This window comes from Otolemur garnettii, unplaced genomic scaffold (genome assembly GCF_000181295.1).
Source record: "Otolemur garnettii isolate 467f Iridium unplaced genomic scaffold, OtoGar3 scaffold00006, whole genome shotgun sequence".
NCBI classification, from domain to species: Eukaryota; Metazoa; Chordata; class Mammalia; order Primates; family Galagidae; genus Otolemur; species Otolemur garnettii.
In genome coordinates, this window is record NW_003852401.1 from 44,570,846 (window position 1) to 44,594,985 (window position 24,140).

General features: G+C 34.6%; 1 protein-coding gene across 1 annotated transcript in view; it reads right to left on the minus strand.

The window, feature by feature from the left end:
• ERCC6L2 (ERCC excision repair 6 like 2) overlaps positions 1-24,140 on the minus strand; it is a 119,571-nt gene that overhangs the window by 34,930 nt on the left and 60,501 nt on the right. The window contains exons 12-15 of the mRNA XM_003782998.3: positions 16,535-16,630; positions 7,299-7,398; positions 3,411-3,563; positions 597-677 (exon numbers count right to left, since the gene is read on the minus strand). Of these exons, the coding sequence (XP_003783046.2) occupies positions 597-677; positions 3,411-3,563; positions 7,299-7,398; positions 16,535-16,630 (430 nt within the window). The remainder of the gene's footprint in view (positions 1-596; positions 678-3,410; positions 3,564-7,298; positions 7,399-16,534; positions 16,631-24,140) is intronic.

Sequence of the window (24,140 nt, forward strand, 5' to 3'; positions counted from 1 at the left end):
TGTGAGATGAAAAACTACTAAAAAGATCACAAAGTCTCTAAAACGAATCAAAAAAAAAAAAAAAAAAACCAACAACAAAAAACCTTCCACACTTTTCTTTTTACCTTTAAAATTGCCTGATTATGATAACATAGATTTTGTGGTATGTGAGATGAAAAACTACTAAAAAGATCACAAAGTCAATGACTCAAATCAAATAAAGCATCTTCTTTGAGTTAAAAGAATGATTTCGATTTGGGGCTTAATAATTTTAAACACACAATGATGGTGATTTTTCCATTTAATTTTCAATTTAGTAAAAAAATTACTTATTTGGGTTGGGTTAGTGGTACATTTAATGCTAGAGTTACGATTTGGTATAGTTAAAATTCCAGTTTAGATGCAAATGCCTGATAACTGTTCCTGACTTTATTCCCATATGAATATTCAATTGGCCTAAATTAATTTTACTCACAGAGTCTTCTGACTTTGTGTCCTTTGACTCTTAAAAAATTTTCCCTTCCATGTTGAAAAGTGAAGGCAAAAGGAAAAGGAAGTTAAAATTATCCCAGCTTGTTTTCTAGGTGCTGTGGGCTATAAACTCAAATGGTACTTACCGTTTCGACTTTGGGTGGTGGAGGTCCCTCTTTCAACCATGTTGTGGCTGTCATGATCCCTGCTTCCACCTGGCCTTCTCTCTGCAACATTAGCAAGAAACAATGCAAATAACTATGCCAACTGGGGCAAAAATAACCAGGTAAACAGCAGCAGTGGCATGCTAAATCCTGTAGTTAGTGAGGAAATACTGAGTGCAGCCTGCCTTAGCATTCTTCATGTTATTTTTCAGTTTGCTAATTAAGGCACTCATATATATAGTTTATATAACGTTTGAAAATATTATTAATTCTTGTCTTTAAGTCTACTTTTTCAGACACAGAACACTGATAATATTTTCCAGCCAACTCCATAAAAGACACTAGTAGAATGAAAAATGTTATGTATTTTCCTAGCACGATATACATAACAACCATTCCTATCATAATTTAGTAAGGACATATTAGTAACATTTCAAACACCACAATGTTGAGTATGGGGAAGCCATTCTAGCCTACTTTGCTAGTGTATTAATTGTTCATATTCATTAATTTTTTTTTCTACTTTAGGCATAGTAGACATCAAAATGTAAAGGCCCATCCTAATATGAAACTAAAAACAATACCTTAATTATATAACAGGCTTGCTACATCTTTTAGGAAAGTAAATGCACTTTGAAACTTTTGGTGTATCATTTAGCAGAGGTATCTAATGGCTTAGATTCTAGAATATTAAATTCTTTAAAAGGCAATCAATTCTTTCTTTTTTGAAGGCTATATTTGTTGATGGACCAAGAGAAAATAATAATGCCATCATCGGAGTTATAAATATCCAACTTACAAATGCACAGACATACCAATGGCGTGGCATGTTTCCAACCACCCGGTATTCAAGGCAGCAAATGAAAATCTCCCCTACAAATCTATAGAGAATTATAAAGACTTTTACAACTGCCATGCCTTTATTCTCCATGCCTCTCCATAGTCCAGCTCTGTGAATAGTCCTTGCATTTGGCATATGCTCAATAAATATTGATATTTAAAAGATAGATATTGAAATGTATTCTCAGTATTTATCTTTAAAGGGAAACTATAATATAGATAACAGAAAGTCAATGTCAAATAAAACTAAATTTCCCAGGAGTCGTGAGATTGTTACATATTCAAATTTTTACATTTTAAAATACCTTAAAAGGGATTTTCTATAATCTTTTTAAAAATTAAAAATGAATCACATGAAGTAAAAACTTCTTTTATTTTGTGACAGATGCTTCTACTATACAGAGCATGCAATGACATTTTAAAACATCTTTTGGCAGGAATCTAATGAGGCCTGAATAATTTTAAGTTCTGTTTGGTGACAAATGAGCAATTTTAATTCAAAGTTTAATTTAACAATTGAGTACCAATTATATACCTAAAAAGATGTTACACATATTTTACTACATACAGAATGTAAGGATAGTCCTGTCATCAGTAAATACTCCTGAAGACAACCAAGTTACACTTAGGACAGCTAGTAAACAAAAAGACTCAGGAACTTGTCACTCTGATATGTACATAACAACTTGTTCAACAAGAAATAGGTAGCTATTCTGATAAAACAGAGAACTAAACTACATCATACATGTCCAAAAACAGGATAACTAATGTTTACATTTTTATAGACAATAGTTTTAAAGCAGAAATAGGAATATAGGCATGCCAGGCAGTACTCTGAAATGGAGATGGCATCTGGGCGGGGGACAAAGTTTTGGTAAGAGAAGAGAAATGAGAAGGAACAAGCCCATGAAAAAAACAGCATATTCAAAAAGAAGGAGGGAAAAAAAAAAGAAAAAGGAGAATTTTAAATAGATCACTTAATTCAAAATCAAATATAGTTACTATAAAAGAAAACCTCAGCAGTGCACATCAGACATCGTATAATAGTTTTACTATTCATAGGATACCTTCCTCTTCCCCATCCACCACTGGTCATTTTAAACTTCTTCTGAACTTACTTAGCTATGATTACTGACAACCATTGATCGACATGTGTATTATGTAAATGTTCTCTTCTACCTCCCATCATGACCTTAAAGCTCCTTGAACAGTCTTGATTGTACTCACTGAATAAATGAAGTACATTAAGGATTTACTAGAAAGTTCTAGAAGTCAAGGGAAATATCTTGAAACTACCCAAGACTTAGTTTCCTTATCTATGCCATGAGGAGGTGGAAAAGATGACATTCCAGGATTTTATGATACTCTTATTAATATCAATAGAAAATAGGTTAATACCCTTAGTATTCTGTTATATTAAAGAACTTAAGGATTTTTTAAGGTGATAAATATTTAGTTTGAAGAATAAGAAACATCTGAGGATAAACACAACGAGGAGAGCCTGAAATACTGGTGTGGAATTTTTATTGAGAACAGAAAATAAAAATCTCCATTAGACATGAGAGAATATTTCAGGGAGCATTTGGTGACTTTTAATACAAACATATTTTATAGTTTTGTTTATTTAGAAAAAAAAATCCTTTCTTAGTTCTTGACTTTAACAGCTGTTTTCAAAATAATAAACTTATGTTTGTCAGTCTGAAATGGCCTCAGAGTTCACATTATCTAATATATGTATTGTTGCTTGTGCATTATTTATAAGTATAAATGGAAGAATCTTAGATACAATAAATCATTTCCTATTTCTCTGAAAGGAGAAATTCTAAATATAAGCATTTTTGGTAAATAAAACAAAACATTTCTCTGAAAAGGCAACAGCAATTACATTTCACATTTCCTGAGGGAGTAAAATCAAATTCAAAAAATTATCTAAACAGTTGAAGGACAACGTCACACCTCTAGGATGTCTCTTGTAAGACAAGACCCTTGGGGTCTTAGTCTGAAGAGGTTGTGGATCCCAAAAAGCTCTCCTTGATGCTCTTTTGATCCTTGAACGGCTTCAAAATAGCGTTTGGCATTTTCACTTCCAACTACCACACAATGAAGTTGCTAAAACAGAAAACACACAAGATATTTTTGAAATGTTTGCTCCAACAATATGTCAGAATTTCCTGGCATTCCTTGTATATACACAGCTTTAGCTAGAGCAGGCAGAATCTCCTCAGGGAGGAAATTTTGTTTTAATTTCCCTGGCAGATGTTGCCATTATGGTGAAATACTAATAATCTGACCAGTCTTATTGAAGCAGAGCTCTTACATTTCCTATTTTATCTGTTTTCTGACAACTGAGTCATCTCTATGGAATAGCTACCTGACATAAATGTACAGTAATAAAAGTATATGTATGAATACGCTTTTATCCTTTTAAAACACTTATTACCATAGAAATTATTAAAACTGGCAGGAATAATCACTGTATCACTAAACTTAAATTATAATCTAAAGTAATTATATTGTAACCACCTTGGTGGCAAACTAATTATGGCATGATTAACACTGTTAACTAATAACAAAAACCCTATGGATATTTTAGAAACACCTGTCTTTGAAACAATTTTGAACATACAGAGACCACTGGCATGCAACCCTCAAGTTAATACACCATTTTTGGATCAACATTAATACGTACTGTCCATTTGCTGGATATTTTACTTAAAGGAATGCATGGTTGCTGGCAATCCATGGCATTCTTCAGCTTGCAGCTGTATCTCTCCAACCTCTGCCTCACATGGCATTCTCCCCTGTGTCTGTCTGCATACAAATTTCCCTCTTATAAGGACAGCAGTCATTGGATTACAGTCCACTCTAATCCAGTATGACCTCTTCTTTACCTTATCTGAAAAGACTATACTTAGAAAGAAGATCACATTCACCAGCACCAGGGCTTAGCATAGCACTTCAATGTATCTTTTAAGACAGGATCTAGCTCTGTTACCCGGGCTGGAGTGCAGTGCAATGCAGCCTCAAACTCCTGGGCTCAAGCAATCCTCTTGTCTCAGCCTTGCAGATCACTGAGATTACAGGCATAAGCTACCACGTAGGCATTTTCTTCCCTTATTTGGAGTTTTTTTTCCCTTCTCTTCCTTCTAGTCCTCTTTTCAACTGTAAGACTGATATTGGAACGTCTAGATCTCCTCATTTTCCTTACATATGTTCTGTCTGTTTGCTCTATAATCTAAAACAATTGCTTTGCTTTTGCTTTTAGACGAAAACTTTGCTCTTTGCTACTTAACCTATGGCTGGAGTTTTTCATTTTCTACATCTCTAAATGATTATTTTCTTAGTAGTCTATTTTATTTTGGGGATCCTACAACTTGATTTACCCTTTGATGATATTATTTGTATTTCTTTAAAATTTCTTATGCTCTTCTGTTTTTTTCTACATTCAGTCTTTTTTTGGGGGGGGTGCCTATATTAGTTTCCCAGGGCTTCTGTAACAAATTATCATAAATTTAATGGCATAAAACAACAGAAATGTATTCCCTCACTGAAATGAAATGAAATCAAGGTGCAGCCGGGCTGCTTCCTCTGGAGGGTATAGGGGAGAATCCTTCCCCTGCCTGGTCCTGCTTCTGGCAGCTGGCAGCATGCCCTGGCAGTGGCCACATCACTCTCTCCAATCCCTCTATGATCACAATGCCTTTTTCTATGTGTGTCAAAGTTTCCGCTGGCTCTTTCTTATAACGACACTTGTGGATAATTAAGGATAATCTCTGCTTCTCAAAATCCTTAAGTTAATCATGTCTCCAAGGATCATTTTTCTATATAAAGTACCATTTATAGGTTCCAGGGATTAGGACCTGATATTCTTAGGGCCATTATTCAGCCTACTATAATGCCTTTTTCATAGGGTTTATTTTCCTAAATGTTGAGCAATTATTTTTGGTTGTCTATTATCTGTCTTTAAATACTTTACAATTTACATGCATCTCTCAGCCTACTTCAGTGCTTATATGGAATGAAGGTGGGCTGCAAGTATTTAGCTTTCCGGGCAATGGGAGGGACTTTCTTCCAGATAGTGGCAAAAGTTTAGAGCTCTGTCTTGCTTCTCTGCTTCTGTTATTTCTACTTATTGTCCCCACTTGGGAATAGACACTTCTGTTGGCTGTAATATGCTATAACTAGGATAAGAGGATAAGAGTTAAACTTCCCTGTTACATAAATGATGCTCCAAAGAGGTAACCACAGTTACCCCCATGCTCCCTTCTTTTCTTAACACCTGCTGACCTTTTTCAGGAGTCTTCTTCTGACTGAGTTCAGCTTGGTTTCTTCCTTCAATCCGATCCTAACTGCCTTTTGTCTTTTAGGATTCCTTACAGTTTCTGGGATACCAAAAGAACTTTTATTGTTTTCCAACATTTGAATAGTTTTTTTAAAAAAAAATTATGTATGGATTTTCCCCTAAGTGTCTGAAGAACATTTGAGAGCCTACAATATGTGCTCCACATGCAACCTTGGTTCAAATTCTAAACTATCTTTAAACCATATTTAATGTCTTTTCCTTACATGATTGCCATCTTTGTGTCATACAAAGTTCTTAACTTAAATTTCCTCATTTTCTAAAGCCTTTTAATTATGTTATTATATAATATGTATTATTTCATTAAATAAGTCATAAACAGGTAAAAAAGGAAATGCATATAACAATAGGTTTAAAAAATTGAGTTACCATGACAAGTCTTAGAAAGTGTTCTAAAGAACAGCTCCTAAGATGAAAAGTAATACCCTTTTTCCAAGATTGATTAAATAAACAAGAATAAAATAATTTTGGAGTAGTTGTGCTATACCAAAGGGGGGGATGTACAGTTTCTCTTTGAGTTAAATGCTTTCAGAAAAAAAAAAATTGCTGTGCATAATTCTATATTTAGAATGAAGAAAATAGCATAAATTTAAGATTGGATCATTCTTAGGTTAACTTCCACCACATGTGGCATATGTTTGCTCTTAAATAGATGCCAACTGAATATAGGGAGCAATTCAAATTTAACATTTACAGTTAAACTTGAACCTTATTCCAGATCTTCTCAAGTGTGTACGGCTCTAGTATAGACTAAATAAATGCTGTTTATTTAGAGGCATAAATGGAGTGATAATTGATATCGCAAGCATAGTAAAGAGTTAATGCAACCAATTTTAGATAAAATACTAAAAGCACACTTGAGTTCTCTTCCTATAATTTCATTTACTGGGGCATAAGGTCCCAGTTTTCTATGCACAGTATCTCTGCGACAGTGCTTCCCAACCTTCTTCATTTCATGGTCACCTGTGAACAGCCACCTGGAGCAAACAGAGGCAGCTAGTTGAGGCTGGAAGCCGGCTTACGCACGCTTGCTGTCCAGAGAGTTGTGGGATCAATGTCTCGGGGTGTCTGTAACCCATCTGTGGCACACAGTCATGTTGTGGCCCACAGTTTGGGGAGCTGTGACCTTGCTAATCGAATTGTGGCCTTCAGACTAGGAGTACTGGCATTCCTGGGAGCTAGGTAAAAATGCTGAATCTTGGGTTCTGACCAGATCTACGAAATCAGAAGCTGTATTTTAACAAGATCCCTAGGTGATGCATATACACATGAAAGGATTTGAACTGCTGCTCTAAGAAACCTTCAGCTCAAAAATTCAATGCATCTAAGCACTAATGTGTTTCACAAAAATGTATTCAAAAGCATTTTTCATAATATTCAATTCAATTATATAAGAGAAAATGAAAAACTTTTATTTTTATACAAATTTGTTCCTAATTTTTGAAGAAACAAATGTTTAATTAGAAAACCATGAACACGTGTACCTGCTTGTACACCTGCCGTAAATACATGATTTCCTCCACAGTTCCCAAGGACACGAGCCGCAGGACTTTGACATCTCGGCATTGTCCAATCCTGTATGCTCTGTATAAAGATTAAAGCAAAAACAAACAAAAATCAAGCGAAACAACATTGGGTTCAAGAAGTAGCTTTTGTTTGAAATAACAGAACATTACAAAAATTTTAATTTTCAAAGAAACATTTTATGCTTAGATATGTTATATTAGTCAAAAATGTAAAAGTATAAATTTATATAAGACTTGTTATTGAGAAGAAAAGTATTATAGAAAAAAAACCTCTATACAACCACACAAGAGATTGCAACAAACTGGTCAACATACAGAGGTAGTCGACATAAGAACTAGGCCTACTGTGCTGATACGTACATGTGGTCCATGTCTAGTCTATGACAATTAGGTCAACTAGAGGAGGTGGTCAACGCAGGGAGGTGGTCAACTATGGAGGTTCTACTGTATATATATTTCATTTCTGTTACAAACATCACTTTCCTTTGCCTAAAAACTTTCCTTAAATTTAGGGTTGTTTTTTTTTTTTATGGCAGTCTTATATGAATAGATTATTTCCAAATAATTTCATTTAGGTAAAACTCCCCAAATGCAAACTAATCCAGAGTGACAGAAAGCAGATCAGTGGTTGCTTAGGGATGGGGGATGGGGAAGCAAGAATGGATTACAAAAGGCAGAAGGAAAATCTGGGGGTCATGGATATATTCATTATCTTAATTGTGGCAATGGTTTCACAGGTGCATATATATGCCAAAACTTATCAGTTGTGAACTTTAAATATATCCAGTTTGTTGTATGTCAATTATATCTTAATAAAACAGTTTAAAAAAAAAACCTTGGGGAAAAGCAATCAACTGGGAAGTGTATGCAAGTGTGGATTTACAGTCATCCACAGAGATTTCAGTTCAGTGGGCCTGACTGAATGACTCAGCAGACTAGTACCTGGAGTGTTTTGATGAGGGCTAGCGTGCAAACTACAGCTCTACCCAGACTTATCACAATGGTTTAACTAGGGGTCTGCTCCCTGCAGCCTCTCGCATGTGGAGGCTTTATTGGATGCTCTGAATGAGGACCGAATGCCTGTAATAGCTGCTGAGAGGAACACAAGCTGCAAAATATTACAACTTGGGGGAAATTTATTTTGAACTCGTAAGGTCACTGCATATGTTGTTACAATTGGTGTTCCCGCTCCTTCACAGAGATTTCATTGTAATTTATTTCTAACTAACCCGTTTTTATCTCTTGAAATTTAATGACTTTAACCATTTTTAAGTGTACAGTTCAGCAGCACTGAGTACACTCACACTGTTAGGCAACCATTGTAACTATACATTTACACAACTTTTTCATCTTTCTGTACTGTACCCATTAAACTGTAACTCACCATTCCCTGGTCCCCAGCTACTGGCGACCACCATTCTACTTTCTGTCTCTTTAAATTTGATGACTCTGGGCACAATGTGTTAGTGAAATCATGCAATCTTTGTCCCTTTCTGGCAAAAACTGGCATTATTCCTTGTTGCTGATATTTGAGGAAAAACATTCAGTCTCTCGCCATTGAGTATAACGGTAGCTATGGGTTTTTCATACATGGCCTTTATATTGAGGAAGTTCCCTTTTATTTTTAACTTGTCCAGTGTTTTTATCATAAGAGGGTGGAATTTTGTCAAATGCCTTTTCTGCATCAACTGAGATGATTATGTGTTTTATTCCTTCATTAGTTAATGGGATACATATCACATTGATTAATTTTTATAGATTGCTGAACTATCCTTATATTCCAAGAATAAATCCTACTTGATGTATCTTTCAATATGCTGCTACATTTTGTTTGCTAACATTTTATTGATTATTTTTGTGTTAATAATATTCACAGAGACATTGGTTGGTAGTTCTCTTATAGAGTCTTTGTCTGATTTTGATACTGGGATAATGCTGGCCTCATAGAATGAATTAAGAAGTGTTTCCTCCTCTTCAATTTTTTGGAAGAGCTTGAGAAGGATTGGTGTTAATGCTTTGAATGTTTGGTACAATTTACCAGTTTAGCCACCTGGTCCTGACTTTTTCTCTGCTGGGAGGTTTTGATTACTGATTCAATCTCCTTACATAACTATAGATAAATTTAGGTTTTCTATATCTTCATGATTCTGTCATGGTAGGTTGCATGTTTTTGGGAATTATACCATTGTACCTAGGCTATTCAATTTGTTGGTATATAATTATTCACAATATTCTGTTATAATCCTTTTTATTTTTGTAAAATTGGTTAATAACGTCCCCTCTTTCATTTCTAACTTCACTTACATGAATCTTCTCTCTTTTCTCTTAGCCTAGCCGAAGGTTTGTCAATTTTCTTGATCTTTGTAAAGAAGCAACTCTTGGTGTCACTGATTTCTTCTGTTGTTTTTCTGTTCTCTGTTTTACTTATCTCCATTCTAATATTTGTTATTTCCTTCCTTTAGCTAGCTTTGGATTTATTCTTTCTCTAATTCCGTAAAGTGGAAAGTTAGACTGTTGATTTGAGACCTTTCTTCTTTTTTAATGGAAGCATTTACAGCTATAAATTTCCCTTTCTGCCCTACTTTTACTGTATTCTGTAAGTTTTGGTATGTTGTATTTTAATTTGTCTCGAGATATTTTCAACTCCCTTTGTACATTCTTCTTTGATCCTTTAACTGTTCAAGAGCGTGTTGTTTAATTTTCACATTTGTGAATTTTTCAATTTTTCTTCTGTTGCTGATTTCTAGTTTCACTGTACTGTGACTGTGCTATAGGCTTACAAAATGTGCTTCTTAAGTAAGAAAGTCAGAAGTACTCCTGGACCCATGGGCTACAGAATGGATGCTCTATTAGCAGTCGACTCCATACTTCATGCCTCTCACAAAAGAAGGTGACTCCACTGCATGGCTGCTTCTACCATCCTTCAAAAAATTAAAATAAAATATTTTTTTCCTAAAAGTTTGGGCAAAATAATCAGGTGTGCTTATACATAGGAGCACATTATACACAGCAAAATAGATAACTGGCCTAATTTCAATATTGCTGTGTTTTAGGAAATAGGGTGGCCTGAGGGGAGGGAAAGAGATGGGTAAATGGCTAGTCAGTGGATTAATCAGACCACAAATAATATTTATTAAGTTTATAATATTGTGAAAATTATCAAAATGTGACACATAGACATGAAGTGAGAATATGCTGTTGGAAAAATGGGGCTGATAGACTTGCTTGACGCAGGGTTGCCACAAACTTTGAATTTGTAAAAAGTGCAGTATCAGCAAAACACAGAGTCTAGGAAGTGCAATAAGACAAGATAAGCCTGCGTAAAAACTTACTGAATATGAGTAAACAAATGCGTATTCAAATAATTTATATTCTTTGTTATTTTGCCTGGTTTATCTATTAATATTTTATTGTTATTTTTTATTTTTAGAGACAGGGTCTCACTACCTTGCCATGAGGGAGTGTAGTGGCTATTCACAGGTGCAATACCACTATTGATCAGCACAGAAGCTTTGACTTGCTCCGTTTCCAACCTGGGCTGGTTCACCCCTCCTTAGGCAACCTGGTGGCTACCTACTCCCGGAAGGTTACCATATTGATGACAAACTTAGTGTGGACACCCAATTGGTATAGCACACCACAGCCCAGAATTCCTGGACTTAAGCGATCCGCCCGTCTCAGCCTCCCCAGTAGCTGAGACTACAGGCATGCACCACCACGCCTGTGTATCTATTAATTTTTGACGGAGGAATATGAAGTTCTAATCATAATTGTGAATTGCCCATAACACTATAAGAGTTTTGGCTTTGTTATGTAGTGACTGTTACACCTTTCTGATAGACTGTGCCCTTCTTTGTTTTACTTAATGCTTTTTGCCTTAAATTTTATTAATATTTTCCTTTATGTTAATATTGCCACTCATTCTTAATTAGTTACTATCTCCCTTATTTATATTATTTTTGACCTTCTATGTCATATATATTATAGTAAGAACAAATCTGTACCTAACTTTTCCTTTTTGTTCCCTTCTTATTAAAGAGAGTTCTACACAAGTATAGCCTAGCAATGAGGAGGGGAGAGGAGGGAGAAAAGAGTGGGGAGGAGGAAGGGTGATTGGTGGGATCTCACCTAATGTGCACAATGTGAGGGTGTTCAGTAAGCCTCCTGGGTAAAGGGCTCAACTACAACTTGAACTTTACCTTACAAATGAAAACAATGTAACCTAAACATTGTACCTTCACATTAATCTGATTTTTTTTTTAAAGGAGACAGTTTTAGTATATTTATATTTAGATTTATTTCTGAAATTGCCTGTTTAGTATTTGTCATATTTTCTCTAATTTCTCCACCTGCTCCAACACACTCTGTAGTTATTGTTTGCTGAAATAATTACATTTTCTTGGTGCTCTTCTTATTTGTTTTGGAAGTTTAACATCTATAATAGTGTCCGGTGTTTTTCAAGGTGGAGTTGAGGACCAATTACATCACAATCACTTGGGCCATTTTTTTCTTGTGGCGAAACATATATAAGATTTACCATTTTAACCATTTTTAAATGTATAGTCTAATGGTATTAAGCAAATTCACACTTTTTGCAACCATCATCACTACTCATCTGTACAATGTTTTCATCATCCCAAACTGAAGCTCTGCACCTATAACACAGTAACTTCCATTCCTCCCTTCTCCTGACTCCTGATAACCCTAATTCCACTTTCTGTCTCTGTGAATTTGACTATTCCAGTTATCTTTTATCTAAGTGAAATTATACATTATTTGTCCTTTTGCTTCTGACTTATTTCACTTAGCATAATGTCTTCAAGCTTTGTCCATGCAGCATTCAACAGTATTTCATTCCTTTTTAAAGCTCAATAATATACATTGTATGTATATATAACACATTTTATTTGTCCATCATCCATTCATTAATAGGCATTGCTTCTACATTTTAGCTATTGTGAATACAGGTGTTATGAACATGGGTATCTATTTATTCAAGCCTCTGCTTTCTTTTTTGTATATACCTAGAGTGTAAGTGTAATTGCTGATCACATGGTAATCTGTATTTAATTTTCAGGAACTATCCTATTTTCTACAGGGGCTGCACCACTTTCCATTTCCACCAGTAATGCACAGGGGTTTGAATTTCTCCACATCCTCACCATGACTTGCTGCCTTCTGTTTTGTTTGTTTGTTTGGGTTCAGATGTTTTCTTTCTGGTTTTTCCTTTTTCATTGTTTTAAATTTCAGAATATTATGAGGGTTCACACATTTTAGTTACATAAATTGCTTCTGTACAGATCAAGTCAAAGTTCTACGTGTGTACTTCACCCAGATAGTGTGCACTGTATCCGTTAGGTGGGAATTTACCCATCCACTCCTCCCCCCTCCCACCTGCTTTTTGTTAAGTATTACTTCCATATGTGCACATTGTGTTGGTTGAATAGTTCCAATTTAGCACTGAGTACATGTGATTTTTTTGTTGGTTTGTTTATATTCTTGTAATATTTTACTTAGAAAAATGGTCTCTGGTTCTGTCCAGGTTATTACAAAAGATACTAGATTACCATTTTGGGGGGGGAGGCTGAGTAGTACTCCATACATTTTATCAATCCATTCATGTAGTGGTGGGCACTTGGGTTGTTTCTACTTTTTTGCAATTGTGAACTGTGCTGCTCTAAACATTCAAGTGAAGTGTCTTTTTTATAAAATGTCTTCTTTTCCTTTGAGTAAATGCCTAATAGTGGGATTGCTTGGTCAAATGGTAGGACTACTTACAGTTCTTTGAGGTATCCCCATAGTGTTTTCCATACAGGTTGTACTAGTTTGCAGTCCCACCAACAGTGTATAAGAGTTCCTTTCTCTCCTGATCCATACCAGCATCTACTGTTTTGGGACTTTTTCATAAAAGGCATTCATGGTGTACTTTGGCAGTATCTCATTGTGGTTTTGATTTGCATTTCCTCAATGTGAGAGATGAGTTTTTTTTCATGTGTTTGTTGGCCATTAGTCTATCTTCATTTGAAAAGTTTCTGTTCATGTGTTTTGCCCCATTTTTTATAAGTAATGGGGTTTGATTTTTTCTTGCTGATTTGCTTGAGTTCTTTGCAGATTCTGATTATCAACCAGATGTATACCATCCAAATATTTTCTCCTATTCTGCAGGTTGTCTATTTGCTCTTTTGAGTGTGTCCTTGGCTGTGCAAAAGCTTTCTAATTTGATCAGGTACCATTTATTTTTGTTGTCACTATAATTGCTTTTGGGGTCTTCTTAATAAATTCTTTGTGTAGGCTGATAACTATAAGAGTTTTTCCGACATTTTCTTCTAGAATTCTTATAGTTCTGTGCCTTAGGTTTAAGTCTGTTATCCATCATAAATTAATTTTTGTTGAGTGGTGAAAGGTGCAGATCCTGTTTCAGTCTTCTATGTGTGGCTATCCAATTTTCCCAGCACCATTAATTGAACAGGGATTCTTTCCTGCAGGATATGTTTTTGTCTGCTTTGTCAAAGATAGATGGCAATATGAGGATGGTTTCATATCTGGGTTCTTGTTTTGATCTTTAGGTCTACGTCTCTGCTTCTGTGCTAGTGCAATGCTGTTTTGGTTACTATAGGCTTTGTTGTTTTTAATTTTACAATAGTCCTAATGTGTGAAGTGGTATCTCATAGTTTTGATTTATATTTCCCTAATGATTAGTGATGTTGAGCATATTTCCATGTACTTTTGGCATTTATACAGGGTGGCCATAAAGTACACCAATTAAAAAAGCAATTTAAAATTGCACACAAACTTTATGGCCACCCTGTATGTACTATATATCTTCTTTAGAGAAATGCCTCTTCAGGTCCTTTGCCCAATTTTGAAGTGGAGTTTTTTTGTTGTTGTTGAATTTTAGGAGTTCTTTAAATATCCCAGATAACAATACATTATTAGCTATGTGATTTGCAAATATTTTCTCTGATTCTGTGAGTTGGCTTCTTATTCTGTTGATTGCATCCTTGATATACAAGCTGGGCATTTTCTAAAATGTAGCTTGTAGAGTTCCATTTTTGTCCTATAGAATTAGAATGCCTGGAGGGTAGAGTCTGAGCATGGGGTAATTACTATGCCCCACTCTTTACTTGTCACTCCTAAATTTTTTAGGAGCATTTAAAAACAATTTTTGGCATAAATTTTGAGAACTGACCAATATATCCTGATCCTTTCCTGAGAGGAGAAAAGTTCTAACATAATTTTATCCTTTTTCCATCTCCATTTTGATGTTTAGAGAAATTACATGAAGTTTTAGATACAGATTGTTAACTAATTTTTTCATACTATCCCTTTGTGTTTGGAAGAATTCTTTATAACTGCATTAAGTCACTTAGCCACACTATCAACAATGTTTTAGACCTGACTATAAATATGAGAACCTTCTTTGACTATCACTGATAAGAATATTTTGTCTTCTTAATATTTCATTTGTTGAATTATATCCTTGAGCAATGTTTTTAAACCATGGGCAATAAATTTTCTGAACTTCTGGACAGCAACAGTTGCTTTTGTTTTACGCATACATATTAATATTTTAGTCACTGATTACAACTACAAGTCAAAATAATTTTCTTTTGGGCAGTCCCTGTAGCCCAAAGGAGTAGGGTGCCAGCTCCATATGCTGGAGGTGGTGGGTTCAAGCCCTGCCCCAGCCGAAAACTGCAAAATAATAATAATAATAATAATTTTCTTTCACATAAAGTCGTATGTATTTTTTCACTCTGACAACTCTATTGTCAGCTAGAATCTTACACTGCAGATGAAAATCTGTTCTTCAAAGTCTGATCTGCCAAAATGAGTATAATTCACATTTCTCTATTACAACTTATTTTTTCCTTTTTGTTCAGTTTTCAGAAATCATTCCCTTCCTTCCTGTTTCTTACTCTGGAATCATTTAGCCCTTCCCTTTATCATTGAAATTTAGAAATATCACCAAAATATATGTTCTCCCTATTTCTCATTATTGCTACTTAGTACTCAGTGCCTCTTCAAAATTAATAAAAATTTTCTTCAATTTGTCTTCAATTGTCTCTTCATCCTCTAGTCTCTCTGTTCTTTTTGTTTTGAACAGACAGATAATGATTCCTGGTATTTTTCCTTAATTTCTTTTTACAAATGTGTCCTATCTATTACTTGACTTTATATTTTATAATATTCATTCCTTTTATCTTCCATATCAATTTCTACCCTTAGTTCTCTCCATTTTATTATTCAGACCTTCTCCTTAGTTATTTTGGCAATAGTTTTAATTGCTAATAACTACTTTTGTTTTCTCTGCACCTTTTTTCTTGGTGTTCTATTTGTATTTCATTACTTCCGGTGTCTGTTTTCCACTATGGCCCTTTTCTTTCATGCTACTATTTTATTAAAATGTCCCATAATTCTTAATTTGCCATTCATAATTAAAATGAGGAACTGGGGAACTACATTGAAAAGTTGATTTGGGTTTCCATGCAGGTGACAGGTCTATTTAATCATCTCGCCTTTTTGTGTCCTGTAAAGATCTGGGACTACTTCAGGTTTGGCTCTGCTGTATAATCTGCTTCCAACACCCATTCTAGGAACCTTTCTATAGTCAGATCCCTCATTTATTTATAAAATTAGTGAAATTATTCTCTCAGCTTTAATCAAGGAGCACCTGTAATAGCCAACCCCTCTGTAAAATTGGAGCGTGGGAGAGGAATGTGTCTTACAGTAAGCACATTAATTTCCCCAAAGGATATACTCTGTCTACTCCCACATCCTGTAGTTGCTAACTATATGCTTGAAATTTCTCTATTCTTTCTTGAAGTCTCTGGATTGTGGTTTTTTTCTCTGCTGGCATCTTTATTACACAGTTTCTATTTTGCTATCTTCCAGCATTTTCTCAAAACTTCAGATCTATTAGGAGAGAACTGACCTATTTTCATGCAGTATTATGGATTTATTCTGTCTTTGGAAGCCATTTCTGTCATAGTAATGGGATTTTGAGATGGAGGGAAAATAAATGGCTGTTATTGGCTGGATCTTTGGATTTAAAAACTCACAGTTATTTTAAACAGAAGTTTTCACAAGGTTCCCCCTCTTTTCTAATCATAGTTATAACAAGATAAAAAGTTCAGGAGTATTTTTAGATTAACAGTATATACAAATTACTTTAAATTTTTTGAGTATTATACCTGTCAATGGCTTGAAGATCATTGGCTGGATTCCAAGTAGGATCAAATAATACAACAACATTGGCACCAACAAAATTGAGGCCAAGTCCACCAGCCCTGGAGGAAATAGACACAAAGTACAGGGTAATTCAATTGTGCCAGATTTCTATAGCCAAAATAATACAATATTGCATTATCTTCAGAAAGAAAATAAGGTGATTAAAACACAGCTAGTTCACAAATGAAATATCTATGGTATATATTCTTTTTCTACCACTGTAGTAAAGTGGTAGAAAAAATCAGCTATCAAAAGTGATTAAAAAGTCAGCCATTAGAGTGCTTGTGAATAAGTTATGCTTATATATGCAAATATTACTTCTGTAAGAATTTCCTACCATAATTTTAAAAAACTATTATTGCATTCTAGCTAAATAAAGTAGTAAAAACGTTTAAAAATTAACTCAAGGAATAGATGCACATCTCCTTATTCCTCTAAAGTACAGCTAAAAATCCTGGACATTACTTCTAAAATAAACATAAGACTCTGAAAGATGCAGAGAAGACAAATATGTTATAGACTACAAGACTTAAGGAATGACCTGGATTTCTTTTTTGCTTAATATATCCCAGGGCAGGTTTTAGAGAAGCCAGTGAACTAGAAATACCAACAGTCACAGATGAAAAATGCCCTAAGAAAAAGCCTTTTTCCTTTAGCCAAAGAACTAGGAAAGATGTAGCCTTGCAAGACAGAAAGATCACCTACTCCTACCAAATACCAAGAGACGGTCTGTGGCCCTACCCCTGGTCAGCAAAGGCTGAATAAAGATGCTAGACTTCCACCCTCACCTAGCTTCAATGAGGCATTACTCATCCCTTCCAAGGTGGTGTCAGAGAAGACTAAGAGAGAAGCTGGGACTTTAGGGTTTCCCTCTATGATATCAGGGGAGGCTATCTGCGAGCAGGAATAAAGCACCTCCCTCTCAGGGTATCATCAGAGATCAACAAGGAATCTGAATTTTTACCCCTACTTAGATAGCATGATGTCATAGGAGGTATACTAAAACAGAAGATTTAGATAAGATGGAACCTTACAAAATAATACCTGTACCTAGAACCAGGAAAATCTCAACTTGAATGAGAAAGACAATCAATAGATGATAACACAGAGATGAATCAGATGTAGAAATAATATGATAAATATTTTAATGTGGTGGAAATATCCTTTAGGAGGGAAAGGGAAATTACAGCAGTTTCACATTAAGAAAAACTAAGATAATTTGTTACCAGCAGATTTAACCTAAAAGAATGGCTAAATGAAGCTCATTAAACATAAAGGAAAGGATAACAGAGGAAGGCCTGGAACTTTAAAAAGGTAAAAACATCAGAACTGGTCAAAATAGGAATGAATATAAAAACCACTCCATTTCTCACGAGTTTCATAAATCATATTTCATGGTTAAAGAGAAACTGTAACACCACCTGATACACTGTTCAGTGTATATACAGGAAATGCCTAAGACAATTATATTTTAAAAGTCAGGTAGGAAAACAGACTCAAACACACGTAAGCTAAACTTAAATAAGGTTTCTACACTACATTTGAATTGGCAAAACTATATATAGGTAGACTATGAAAAGTTACTATGTACTTATAATACCTAGAGCAATCCTGAAGAAAGCTATACAAAAGCAGTATACTAAAAAGCACTATAAAAAATAGATACAGAATCCTAAGAAATATTTAAGCAATAGGAACAGTGGAACCAGAAGGGAAATAAACAGAGAAAAGTTAAATACAGTAGACCTCTGTAAGTTGACCACCTAAGGGGCTGTAAGGATCTGGTCAACATATGGAGCTCAACATAAGGAATTTCCACTGAGGGCATGTAGTACATGTCCAGTCTATGAAAATTAGGTCAACTTAAAACGATGGTCAATGTAGGGAGGTGGTCAAGTATGGAAGTTCTACTGTATATCAATAATTACCTTAAAGGGAGTAGCCCAAATATACCTTTTTAAATCAGTGATTGGCAGAGTAGATTTAAAAAAAATGATCTGACAATATGCTATCTACAAAAATCTCTTTAAATATGATAACATATGTAGGTTGAAAGTAAAAGAATGATAAAAGATATGACATACAAATATTAAGAAAAAAGCAGATTTTGCGGTACATGTATTAACCTAAGACACAGTTTACATCAGAGCAAAGACAATTACCAGAGAAAAGAGAGACAACACATGATAACAAAAAGATCAATTTACCAAGTGAACATACCAAAATAACAGAACTGAACTACATATGAAGTCAGACTAATAAAGCTGCAAAGAGATAAATGCATAATTATAGTTGAGGATTTCAATATCCCATATTTAGTGATGGATAAAACTACTAGAGAGAAAATCAGCAAGGATATAAAAGAAGAAAACAACCAACCAATAGGATCTAATCAGCATATATGAAACGCTCCACCCAAGAACAGTAGAATACACCCTTTTTCCCTCAGTGCCCATAGAACATTTACCAAGATAGACCAAATTCTGGGCCATAATATAAACCTCAACAAATTTAAGAGAACTGAACTTATACTGAGTACGTTCTCTAACTGCAATGGAATCATTTCTATATATTATAAAAATATATAACAGAAGGACAAAAGAAAAAACTTCCCAACATTGGGAAATTAAACAACATGCACCTAAACAGCCCATGGGTCAAAGAAAAAGTCTGAAAAGGAATTTCGAGACACAAAGAATAATAAATAATAATATTATTTAATAACTCAATAAAAATTAAAATAGAACACACCAAAATATATGAGATGTAGCTAAAGCAGTGCTTTGAAGAAAGTTTATACCACTAAATGCTAACACTGGAATAGAATAAAGGTCTCACAATAATCAGAAGGCTTACCTCCCAAGAAACCAGAAAAAGAAGAGAAAAACGCAAAGCAAGCAGAAAGAAGAAAACAAATATTAGAGCAGAAAACAATAAAATTGAACACAGGAGAAAAAAAATCAATGAAACAAAAAGCTGGTGCTTAATTCCAGTAAGATTGACAGAAATGAAAAGACAAATTACCAATTTGGGGAAACAGGTGCTATCACTACAGATCCTGCCTGTACACTACAGCTGTTAAAAGCATCAGGGAAAAACTTTATGCTCATATAATCAGTAAGTTAGAAGAAAAACCACAAATGGCTAAATTAAACTAAATAGACAACTTGAATAATCCTATAATCATTAAAGAAAAGGAATATGTTTTTAAAAACACCTTAGGAAAAAAATCTCTAAGCCAAGATAGTTCCTCTGGGGAATTTTACCAATACAGAAGAATTGATACCAGTTTTATACAGCATGCACATACGAAATGCAATTAAAACCATGGTGAGATGTTTCTACATACCCATCAAAGTGGCTAAAATGAAAACCAGTGACAACAGCAAATATTAGTGAAGATGCAGAAGAACTTGATCACTCATACATCGCTGTAAGGAATGTTAAAAATAATATAGCCACTCTGTAAAATAGAACAGTTTCTTATAAAACTTAGTACATAACTACCATACAATCTAGCAGTGCACTAATTAGTATTTATCCCAGAGGAATAAAAACAAACAAAAACTGATACAAAACATTTATCAGCTTCATGTGTAATCATTGAAAACTGGAAAAAGCCCAGGTGTCCATCAGCAGGTAAATGTTTAAACAATGTGGTATACCTGTACCATATACTACTCAGCAATAAAAAGGAAAAAAATCATTGATACGTGCAACAATTTGGGTAAATTTCCAAGTAACTATGCTAAGTGAGAAAAGAAAATTCAAACATGTACATATTGTATAATTCCATTTACATAACATTCTTAAAATGGTAAAATTATAGAAATAGAGACCAGATTAGTGGTTTCCACGGGTCAGGGACAAAGGGGAGAGAGGAAGTGGGTGAAGCTATGAACATGAAGGATTCTTGTGGTAACAGAATTGTATGCACCTCCACTGTGTCAATGTCAGCATCACCATTACGACACTGCACTATAGGTTTATAGTTGTTACACTGGGGGAAACTGAGTGAAGGATATATGGGATCATTCTGTATTATTTCTTAAAACTACTTGTGAATCGACAGATATCTCAAACTAAAACATTCAATTAAAAAGTATGCCTAACAATAACATCCGTACAGACTTAACATCATATAGACTCTCCTTTAGGTGTTAAGAATCATTCCCACAATCACATGCTGATGACAATGGAGGCAGCCAGGACCCATCACAGTGAACACAAAGAGAGGGCAGGGTTATATAGCACTGAGATGCCACGGGTTCTCTGTCTCGACTGAGAAGACGACGAGATGAAATAACACCAATGCTTACTTTATAATGAGCTACATTTGACACTTTGCTGGGCCCAGAGTTCTTCTGTCCACATATTTCTTCTTTTGGCTGATGATACCACTATGTACTCACTCATCAAAGACAAAACCATCCTAGGTACCACAGACTTTTTGTTCTCTGTCACCAATCCCCTTCCCACTGAAAGTTAACCAATATCAAGTCCTATCAGGTTCACTTCAAAAATGTTTTTCTCATCAAACTGGTCAACATAGCCTTCATGGCATTTTCTTAGTTATTGTGTTAAGACATTTATATTTATTGTGTGTAAAAATAGCACATTGTACCCCATGATTGCATTAATGTACATAGCTACGATTTCATTAAAAAAATGTTTTTCTCACAAGTGTCTTCTCCAACCCTTCAAGTTGTTATTACAGTGTATTTGCATATATTACTTCATCAGCCTCATAACTGTCCTCCTTTACCTCAGACCTAAAGTCCAGTGTCACTTTACATAAAAATTGTTATAAGCATGGAATATAAAATATTAAGTATACCATTCCTCTGATTAAAACCATACAACTGTCATGTGCTAGAGACCAACTCCTCAGGCCTCAATGACCAGGCCTAGCTTCTCTCCAGCTGGGGATATCATACCAGAACTTTACCCACGAACTACCAAAATACTTTAAGTTGCCTTCATACAATTTTCTTTGCTCTCTTCTTCGCCTAACTTCACTTGTCCCTCAAGCATCACTGATAAAGCCTGAATTAAATATTTGTCTTCCATGCTTCCTCTACCCTGCATTGCCTCACCGTATTAGAACTGTCATTTTATGTATTTCTAAACAACTCTTCCTCCACCTCCATGCATTTAAGTTACAGACTTTAAAAGAGTTGCCTCCTCTTCCAGGACCTGTTACAGAATGGACATGCTCATTCACTTTGTTAAACTGAGCTTTAAGTTAACAAATGATTTCCCCTCTTTAGTTACACACCCAGCTCTTCCTTCTATCTATCCCAAGCACTAGCCACTCTGATCATTTTTATTCCTACAGTGTAGGAATAAAATACCCTAAAATACCCTTTACCTAAACCTGTTTTTCCTTTTCTGTCTCGTAAAATCTTATATATAAAGAGCCAATTTAAACATCACCATCCTTCTATGGTCTTTTAAAATCTATCTATGTGGTATTCCTTAAATGTTTAAAATCTATCTATGTGGTATTCCTTAAATACCTTTAAGGTATTCCTTAAATGGAATCACACACATGACTCCAGTAAAGCATTTATTGGATTATATTGCTCCTAAAAGGCAAAAAATTCTCTTATTCTTCTTGGTCAACATTAAGGGTCAATAAAAACCACTGAACTGAACAAAAAAGTATGAGATTGAGATAAAATAAAGCAGTAAAGGCAGATTTAACACAGATATATAACATGATTCTAATGATACATTTGAAATGAGTAGTTTAGAATCTCTTTCTCTTGGGATATATAATAAAAGTAACATCCTCATCTTTCTGGGGAAGTTAAGACAGTTTTTTGGAAGAAGTTAGAAGGAACAGAAAATGGCTTTTCCCCAGAGCCTTTCAAAGTTTATGAATCATGGTGCTGGACTACTTAGAGGCACCAAGATCATCTGGAAACACTTAATTTTAAAGTATAGCACCCCATATTCTTAATTCTTAGAAGTGAATAATTATGAATGCATTATGGTTCAAGTTCTACAGTGTGCTTAGAAAACTGTTTCTCATCAACTAACATGCAATTGTTAAAGTTAATACCAAGAATAAAGATCGCCTCATATCTGTGCTACAAGAGTCTTTTTGCCACCCACATGGAAGCCAAAAATTTTATCTTTATTTACTTTTGACCTGTGTTATACAGTGAGCAGAAGCCACCAATGATATATTTTTGACAGTTTTTTTTTAATATAAAATTATTTACTGGTTATATTAGATTCTTTTTTTTTTTTGAGACAAAGTCTTATTATGTCACCCTCGGTAGAGTGCCATGACAGCTCACAACAACCTCAAACTCTTGGGCTGACGTGATTCTCTTGCCTCAGCCTTCCAAGTAGCTGGGACTCTAGGCGCCCACCACAATGCCCAGTTTTGTTGCAGGTGTCGTTGTTTAGCTGGCCTAGACTGGGTTCAAACCCCCCACCTCTGGTGTATGTGGCTGGCGCCATAACCATGATGCTACAGGTGCCAAGCCAGATTCATTTTTACTCTATATTTAATAATTGCTTTATGTGATAACTATGATAAAATTTTGTATTTTTTAAAAGAAAGGCAAAATTAAAAACCATTTTCCTAATCTCTATTGTCTTTCAAGCCTTTTTCTAAGGTTCGATATAAGTATAAATTTTTCCTTGTCAACTGCCAAGACTGTACCACAAAATCAACCCATACTCAGGTAATGCTTTACACTGGATGCTAATCATCCAGGGACAGAACAATGGTTATAATTTCTCCTATAATTTCTATCCAAAATAGAAAGAAACCAACATTTATTAAGCATCTACTATATACCAGGAATTGTGCAAGATATTTTCATTGATACTGGTTCTTTTATATTCAAGACAGATCTATGAACTAAATGTTATTTTCCTCATTTTTCAGATGAGGAAATTGAGATCAGAAAATTAATTAACTTGTTCAAGGTCTCCTAAGTGGCCAGTATGTAGATACAAACCCCTGTGTCCTGACTTAAAGTTCAGTGCTTGATAGAAACTGAATTTTCTCCTTTAGAAAATTACTTATTAGAGATGACAGCATAAAGATGTCACAGAGACTTTAACTTATAGGAGTGAGGTAGAACAGAGGGCAGTTTTTGAAAGGATAAAAAGAGTACTTAAGGCAGACACTTAATAAGCATGCTGCGTGCTCATTCCTTAAGTCCCCCCACATTCTCTTTGTGTATCAAATTAACATATCAAAAAGTACATCTTAACTATATCTCAATATCCACAAAAATATATGTAATTAAATAAGTCTTATTGCTATGAATTATTTTAAAGGGTCAAAGGAAGTATCCATTTAAACCATGTTCATGAGAAAACCCAAATAAACAAAGAGATACCATGTTCATGGATAGGTAGGAATAATATTATAAAAATGGCAATTTCCTCAAAGTCATTTATAGCAAATAATTCCAGTAAAAAACCCAACCCCAGGAAAAATGCGAGTTGACTCTTCTTTAAATAAACTGAAATGATTATGACAAGTTAAAAAGTTTTAAGGTAATCCAAAGAACAAAAGAACTCAGAAAGCAAGAATTTTTT